Below are 8,793 nucleotides of genomic sequence, written 5' to 3'. Positions count from 1 at the left end.
CATTTGCTTTAACAATGTACAGATAAGCAGATTCAGATGCAGTACCCCTATTTGAGAATTGAATGCTTCAACTATTGAAAAATAGCAGATCTACAAGCTCACAGTGCAGCACCGAGTGCCACGCTGCAAGGTTGTAGATCTGCCATTTTTGAAAAATCGTGAAAATGCAAACTTTTCTAAGTCAAATCTCTGCTTCTGGGGGGGGGGGGGTCTCTGGAACAACATATTTTGAGATGGGGGTCCGCAGACAAATACTTCGCTGTAATTTTGGGGGTCCTTGACATGAAGAAGTTTGAGAACAGCTGATTTAGAGGAAGGATTTAGAAGTCGGGTCAAAGATATTCAAAGACTAGTAGTAGATCTACAAGCTTGCAGCGTGGCACCGAGCTTGTACATCTGCTATTTCTCAATAGTTGAAGCATAAAATAATGGTTAAAACTCCAAGACTTTGAGGGTTAAGGTCTTCTAATCTAAAACATCAAACTTTTGTAAGTCAAATCTCTGCTTCTGGGAGAGTCCCTGGAACAACACATTTTGAGATGGGGTTCCACAGACAAATACCTGGCTGTAATTGTGGGGGTCCTTGACATGAAGTTTGAGAAGAGCTGATTTAGAGGAAGGATTTAGAAGTCGGGTCAAAAATGTTCAAAGACTAGGAGATGTACAAGCTCGCAGCGCGGCACCGAGCTTGTAGATCTGATATTTTTCAATAGTTGAAGCATAAAATGATGTTTAAAGCTCCAAGACTTTGAGGGGAGGGGGAAACATCACAGACACACAGAGACCAAGGTTTGTCACCATAAAACGGTTTATTTCTTCTAAATGTACAAAGCCATCACCAACAGCTCTTCTTAACGGTAGCGTTTGAGCTGCAGGGTGTTGCGTCTCTTCCAGGCGGCGCGGCGAGAGCCTCCGATGGTCATGTGATAGCGGTGACCCTTGCCCAGGCCGCGGCTCTTCTTACCCGCCGAGGTCAGGCCACGCATCTCACGGTGCTTGTGCACCGCCTGGGTGATCCACTGGGTGTCAGGGTTACGACGGATGGCCTTGTGGAAGGTGTCCACCAGGATCACCTCGAAGAACTTGTAGGTGGAGTCTTCACCCACCCAATAGGAGTTGAGCACCCTGAGGCCGCCACAGTGACGCCCAGCACGCTCCTATAGGAGAGAGGAGAGATATACAGTTAACATGTCTGTAGGGACCCCCACCCTGTAGGAGGGACCCCCACCCAGTAGGAGTTGAGCACCCTGAGGCCCCCACAGTGGCACCCAGCACGCTCCTATAGGAGAGAGGAGAGATATACAGTTAACATGTCTGTAGGGACCCCCACCCAGTAGGAGTTGAGCACCCTGAGGCCCCCACAGTGGCGCCCAGCACGCTCCTATAGGAGAGAGACAGGAGGTCAGTTAACATCTGGACACCCAGACTGTCACCAAGACTCATCTTAGAAAGAGGTTGAAACACAGCCGAAAAGCCACACACATCCTAAGCCATAAAGGCTGGCTGATGGACTGATGAACAGTGGACAAATAAGTGTTGCGATGTGACGCGTTGTGAGCTTGTAGATCTGCCATTTCCCCCCTTAACCATCATATTGGAACTGGGGGACATCCCCACCCCGACAAGCATGTCGGCATTACATTTAGTTTGACGGTTCCACACATACTGTACATACAGTACTGTGAAGATATCTGATCTATGAGCCATGAGGCCATTGGCTATTTTCACAATGTTTGCCTCTTTCTGTAATATGTGTAATATTACATATAAAAACTATATGTAATATTGAACAACTTGGTTTTAATACCTCAAGTCATTAAATTGCCACTTTATAAATGTGCAGATACCCTGTATACACTCATACTGCATGTTGTTTGTTTACTGTTGAGAAAACAATGGTGCACATTAAGTTAAAGGGGTTTGGCCAACATAATTTCAGGATCACTGCACAAGACACACTGAGGTCCCAACAATCACCTTTATGCATGTGTTCTGTTTAAATCTACAGCTGAGACAATCAGATGAAGCTATGGGAAAATTAAGCGGAACGTTTGGAAACATGGGACCACTTCCTCACAGGCAACTAACAACTGGTGGCTTTTACACACATTGAGATCCAGTATGGATGCTGGAAGTCAAGTTTCAGTATCATTTCAATGAGCCACTCCTGCAAACATTGGAATCCAAAAACTTATTCTCCAGCCAATCGTTGTTACATTCTCAACCTACAATTGAAAACTAAATGACGACATCTCAGGAAAATCTACCAATCACAACCTCTGGTTCAGCCCAATCCACAGACAGGGTTCCCACACATTTTTACCAATTCATTTCCAAAACTTTTCCAGAATTTTTAACCCGATTTCCAGGACTATATAACAATAATTCAGCTCAATAACGAGTCGTTTACTCCTATGTGCAATGCCTAAAGACAGGTAGTGTATGCCAGTTGTTCTCAACCTTTTCAGGCCGTGACCCCTGAAATAATCATATTTTAACTGGGGACCCCCACCCTGACGAGCACTAAGAGTAGAGGAATTTTGTTTTATTGTAAAAATAGCAGATCTACATGCTCACAACGCATCGCAACGCGTGTAGATCTGCTATTTCTGCCTCTAATATTTGACAATTTCAGAATTTGTCATTTCAGAGGTATTAACAAAATCAATAACCAAAGACAATGCATAGCTATTTTTTCCAGGACCTTCCAGGACCCTTGATCAATTCTAAAACTTTTCCAGTACTGGAAAAATATTTTTCTAATTTCAAAATATTTCCAGGAATTTCATGACCGTGGGAACCCTGATTGGAAGCCGAAAACAGTCTAATCACCGTTACATTCTCAACCTACAAACTAAATGACATCTCCTCAGGGAAATCTACCAATCAAAACCTCTGAGCACTGTAGTATCGCTGTGGTGTCAAGATGTGCCACTTGACCCCACAGCTAGGATGACTGCTCTGTGGACAATCTATAAGATCACTTACAGGTAGATCTGGGCGATATGGAAAAATACAATATCACGATATTTTCCCAAGCTTTATCGCGATACAAAATTTGATCACGATTCTTTTTCACGTTGGTTTTTGTGAATATTTTTCAAGTTACTTGAGAAAAACTAGACTACCCGGGTTCCTTTTGGGAGGTCTAAATTAAACTTTACAAGTATGTAACTCTGACAGTATACAAATGAAACCAAATGGACCCGTGTCAGAGTTAAGTGGAGACCTTGACATTTTAAAGTTTGAGAACTACTGATTTAGACCAAAATGCAGGTTTAAATTGAATTCTGCAATGAATCTCTGTATGAACGATTAAACAGGATTTCTTACAAGGCTCCCTCAATTGTATCACGATATATAGGATACCTCTGAAAAGTTGTTTAGTTTTATAATAAAACTAAACCACGTGGTCCTACTGAGACACACAAGCAGAGATCGGTGGAGGTTCTGAAGTGTCTGATTAATAATAACTGGAAGTTTTGTCTTCAAATTTCCACACAAAACCAGAGGATGAAGAGAATGTTTTAATGTCCAAAGCTAGCGTTGCGAGTGTCAACAATCAACACCTACTCTTTCCATCGCAAATGTACAGATTTAACAGAAAGCATCGTTTTGGATATTTAACCACTTTAACCATATATTATTATATACTTTGGCTGGTCAAAAATAGCAGATCTTTGCTTCTGGGCGGTCACAGTGGAGTGTCAACATTCAACAGCAAGTTTTATCCCCATTTCAAACATACATATTATTAGGTTTAACTTTAGACAACAGACGTTGGTGTAACCCCTCACCTCAGCAGTGGACTGCAGGCTGCGGGCGAACTTGATCTGGTTGACTCCATGGTGAACTGGTTTGCCGTAGGTGGCTCCCTTTGGCACAGGGCGTTTACGACCTCCACGACGCACACGGATACGGTAGATGACGTAACCTGGAACACACATTAGGAAAGGAGGAGTTTAGTGATTTGAGGTTAAAACAAAGTTAAAGCTCTACATTCTGACGAGTGAAATATGAAGTTATGAAACTGATAAATGAGTTCCTCTCCTGATGAATGAAATCCACCTGATAATTTATCTGGTTTACTGTAAGAGCTGCTGAGACATTCTATAGATCAGGGGTTTTCAAAGTGGGTGACGGGGCACCCTGGGGTGCTGTGACTGCAGTCCAGGGGTGCCGCAAGATCATTTGATAATATTTGGAATTTATTTTGACACATATTTAGTATCATTTTAAACTTGAAGTACAAAGTTATTTTCAGTCAGTTCTAACCAAAATGGCTATTATCTCAACGTTTTCCTCGCAACATAATCACTAAAATATCGTCACTGTCGGGCAGAAACCTCGTATCTCCTCTAGTCTTTTGCCCTGCTTCACAAGACCGTCGCACAAAACTAGTGAAAACAGCCGATCTACAAGCACGCATCGCAAGGCGTTGTGTGCTTGTAGATCGGCTGTTTTCACTAGTTTAGTACATTTTATAGATTATAAATATAAAATGTTTCCACCCAACAACATGCTATAAATATAAGGTGCTGGGAATTATGAAAATAATAATGTAGGGGATTAAAAAAAATATTCATGGGCTGCCCTGAGACAAAAAAGTTTGGGAACCTTTGCTTTAGAGAAGAACATCATAATAGAATTCCAGCTGATCAACAACCACAAACTCCCCCTGAAACAGCTTCGCTTGGTTTTGGTCATTTCACATCCACACACAACCCTGAGTGCAGCAACAATCAACTGATCAGCCATCAGGGATTTACAGCACCTCAGAGATGCAGGGTGGCAAAAATATATAAAATAGTTGATCTACAAGCTCTTAACGAGTCACTTGGCGACACGTTGAGAGCTTGTAGATCCACTATTTTCTCTGTTTGAGGAACCAGGAGAAATGGGTTGCACCACATTTTTGAAGTGTTTCCAGAAGCAGTTAGTTTGTATCAACAGTCAGAGCTGGTTAAGTGGACTTTAGGTCTTGATAGACAGGCTACTGGGGACCAGTTAAAGGGACCAGTAACTCACCCTGCTTGGCCTTGTAGCCCAGCCTACGGGCCTTGTCGGGCCGGGTGGGTCTGGGGTTCTGTTAGTATCGTTAGGGACCACTCACCCTGCTTGGCCTTGTAGCCCAGCCTACTGGGGACCAGTTAAAGGGTTAAAGGGACCAGTTAAAGGGACCAGTAAAGCAGTAAACTCACCTTGCTTGGCCTTGTAGCCCAGGCGGCGGGCCTTGTCGGGCCTGGTGGGTCTTGGTGCTCGGTGCAGGTTGGACAGCTGGCGGTACTGCCAGCAACGCACGCGCAGCAGGAAGCGCATCACGTCGGACTGCTTCTTGCGCCACAACTCCTGCATGTATTTATAGGCTCCCATCTTGGATTATCTGAGAGAGAGAGAGAGAGAGAGAGATTATAGTCTATTAGTTATCATCTAAACATCTTGGGTTTATCTATGAGGAGACTGATTATAATATATTCTACATCAGTTAAACATCAGCATCTTCAGCTTTAAACCAGCAACTGACTGACTTTAGACCTCGCTAAGTTAAGTTGTACAAGCTCACAACTGCACTGCGCAGCAACGCTTCGTGAGCTTGTAGATCTGCCATTTTCAGCGTGCAGCGCAGTAGAAATCAGGCATTACAGTGCAAGACTACAGGGCAGTTTAAACAGACCAGAACAACATCAACAGATCTGACCATATATAATGTAGGGGAAAGCATCTGGTCTTTTAGACTTTTGCATTGTCAATAAAAGAAATAGCAGATCTACAAGCTCACAGAGCATAAATTTGTACAGCACTGAGAGCTTTTTATCTGTCATTTTAAAACCATTTTTGAAAAATCACGCAAGTGTGAAGTTCTGATTCAGAAGGCATTTGAAAAATCAACCTCAAATCTCAAATCAAAGTGCAGTTAAGAGACCAGTCTCTTATTGACCAACATTTAACTGTTATTCAGTTTGTACACAACATCTCTAGGCTGCCTTGCTTCTTAGCAAGGTAAAGAGCAATGAGCCAGACCATATCTGTCCATTTACTATATCTACAGCATAGTAATGTGTTCTGTCTGTCATTCAATGTTATATGAGATACTTAAATGGTTTGCACACATCTCTAGGCTGCCTTGCTTCTTAGCAAGGTAAAGAGCAATGAGCCAGACCATATCTGTCCATTTACTATATCTACAGCATAGTAATGTGTTCTGTCTGTCATTCAATGTTATATGAGATACTTAAATGGTTTGCACACATCTCTAGGCTGCCTTGCTTCTTAGCAAGGTAAAGAGCAATGAGCCAGACCATATCTGTCCATTTACTATATCTACTGCATAGCAATGTGTTCCGTCTGTCATTCAATGTTATATGAGATACTTAAATGGTTTCCTATAGAAATAAGCTTAGTCTTTTCTAGGATCTCCTTTTAGTTGACCTTGTACCAGACAGTGAACTGTACCGTCATGAAACTCTACCTTGTCCTATGCAAACTGACAATTAAGTCTTCAATCAATCAAAAGACCCAACATCAATGTGATGTCATAAGATCCATAAAGTGGTTCCTGACTATAAACAAGCCCAAACGCTCACTAGCATCTCCTTTTAGTTGACGGGTGATTTATACTGTCATTAAACCTACTGTACCCTATGCAAACTGACAATAAATGCTTCCATCAAATGATGTAATGTGATTCATAGCTTCACATTTTAGATTAACCTCTGTTTCACTGCAGCCTCATCATGGCAGGTTACAATCAATACATAAGCTGCATAGATCACAACAAGCAAGCACAATAAGCAGCACATATCATGACACATTAGTCAAACACCAACGACATTGTCCATGTTATTGTGTGCAGCAGAAGTCATGCTTGTTTAGCAGCAACATTTCAAACTGTCAACATTTTAGGACACCAGACTAACTTATAGCAGTCTTCAGTAACATTATTTACCCAAACTAGGACCAGTATGGATACAGTTTGATCTATAATAATAATGTCAGAAATAAGAGTGAATGTTGAATGAAGCCATGCTTTTAGCCCTGGTTAGACTGTCTGATCATGTCAGGATAACGTTAGCATGGCTACAGCTAGGATAGGACTCTTTACAACGTTGTGTTGCGTTTACGTTACTATTACATACAGAAACACACATTTAATGTGAACGTAACGAATGAAAAGCGCCAGTTCATCACATTGTTATCCAGTGATGTATGAGCCCTGCTAGCTAGCAGACAGTAGCATCGCCCAGGCTACAACAGCAGTCCAACTGTAAAGTCCATAAAGTGATATTTAAACATGGAGAACATTAATAATACTGACTCCATGCTGAGCCTCGGTGAGGACCAGCTTCTCTAACAGTGATTCTAACCATGGATGAAGAGTTTAAAACAAGGATTTTAATGGATTCTCTTCATTAAGAATACATGATAAAACATCTTACATGATGGCGGAGCGGCCGGAAAGAAAGAGAGATTCTACCCACAATGCTTTATGTTGGCGTCGTGACGTTGACGCTTCCTGTGCCGCGGGTGGTCATGGGAGATGTAGTTCATTAATCAACCCTTGTTGGACTTCTTTCAGGGCAGAAAAACGATAGCAAGCTGTCTTCATCAGGGGGTCCGCAACCCCTTGGGGGTCCGCGGGGATACTGCAGGGGGTCCCCGAAATTGTTGGAGAAAAAAAAACTTTTATATTTATTTGAAAAAAGAGAGAAAATAAATGTAATTTGTCTAAACAAAAAAGAAAAAAACATGATTCTGACTCTTTTGAAATACATGATTATTGTGCAATTGACAGATTGTTAGTGATAGATAGAGTATTGACATTGGTTCTCAGTTAATCCAGGGGTCTTCAACGTTTTCAGACCAAGGACCCCTAGTTGAGAGAGAGATGAAGCAGGGACCCCTTAGTTGAGAGAGAGATGAAGCAAGCAGGGACCCCTTAGTTGAGAGAGAGATGAAGCAGGGACCCCTTATTTGAGAGAGAGATGAAGCAGGGACCCCTTAGTTGAGAGAGAGATGAAGCAGGGACCCCTTAGTTGAGAGAGAGATGAAGCAGGGACCCCTTAGCTGAGAGAGAGATGAAGCAGGGACCCCTTAGTTGAGAGAGAGATGAAGCAGGGACCCCTTAGTTGAGAGAGAGATGAAGCAGGGACCCCCACAACCTGTTCATAAATTCCATATAGTTTCATTGTTTGACAGCACAATCATCAGTGTATCTTTGTGTTTTCAGATATTTAACCACTTGAACCGTCAATACTTAATAAACTTGACCTTTCACTCTGTACTTAGTCTGCTCTTTTTCCCCTCTACACCAGAGCTTTTAGCCAAAAATAGCCGATCTACAAGCTCACAACGCCTCGCAGTGCGAGGCGTTGTGAGCTTGTAGATCGTCTATTTTTGGCTAAAGTTCTCAGAATATGGACGCTATGGTTCAAGTGGATAATATAAAAAAGGCTAAAAAAAAGTTTCTTGCACTCAAAGATTTGGAGGACCCCCTGTAGTAACTCTGAGGACCCCCTGATGAAGACCCCTGATCTAATCTAATGCACAATAACATGGTATAGGCCTATTTATACATATGAAACACAATTGTATACAATATATGTTCTAGCCCCACCCCCACTCAACAAGGTAGGGGGTCCCTGCTCCATCTCCCCATCAGTTTGGGGGTCCCTGGCCTGAAAACGTTGAAGACCCCTGATATAAAGACGATTAACTTTATTTCAGACAGGCTCGTTTTATACTCTTAAAGGTCCATAAAAACAGATAACAACAACACAGTACCAGAGTAGAGTG

General features: G+C 42.2%; 1 protein-coding gene across 1 annotated transcript; it reads right to left on the bottom strand.

The window, feature by feature from the left end:
• Nucleotides 1–789: 789 nt before the first annotated feature.
• On the bottom strand, nucleotides 790–7,473 carry rpl15 (ribosomal protein L15). The gene is made up of 4 exons (XM_080735994.1): nucleotides 7,437–7,473; nucleotides 5,202–5,383; nucleotides 3,798–3,934; nucleotides 790–1,157 (listed from the first exon to the last, which is right to left on the bottom strand). Exons 2-4 carry the CDS (start codon nucleotides 5,371–5,373, stop codon nucleotides 852–854), a joined length of 615 nt encoding a protein of 204 aa, XP_080592120.1. The 5' UTR covers nucleotides 5,374–5,383; nucleotides 7,437–7,473; the 3' UTR covers nucleotides 790–851.
• Between the last annotated feature and the right edge of the window lie 1,320 nt (nucleotides 7,474–8,793).

This window comes from Nannobrachium achirus, assembly GCF_963921795.1.
Source record: "Nannobrachium achirus genome assembly, chromosome: 10".
NCBI classification, from domain to species: domain Eukaryota; kingdom Metazoa; phylum Chordata; class Actinopteri; order Myctophiformes; family Myctophidae; genus Nannobrachium; species Nannobrachium achirus.
This window is presented reverse-complemented; position numbering and strand designations above follow the sequence as displayed.

Bases quoted from the DNA above. Each gene is read 5' to 3' on its own strand.
- rpl15 (XM_080735994.1), bottom strand. From the start codon at position 5,373: ATGGGAGCCTATAAATACATGCAGGAGTTGTGGCGCAAGAAGCAGTCC. The intron at 3,935-5,201 runs GTGAGTTTACTG...TGTGTGTTCCAG, and splicing joins GGGCTACAAGGCCAAGCAAG to GTTACGTCATCTACCGTATC. The intron at 1,158-3,797 runs GTGAGGGGTTAC...TCTCTCCTATAG, and splicing joins GCCTGCAGTCCACTGCTGAG to GAGCGTGCTGGGCGTCACTG.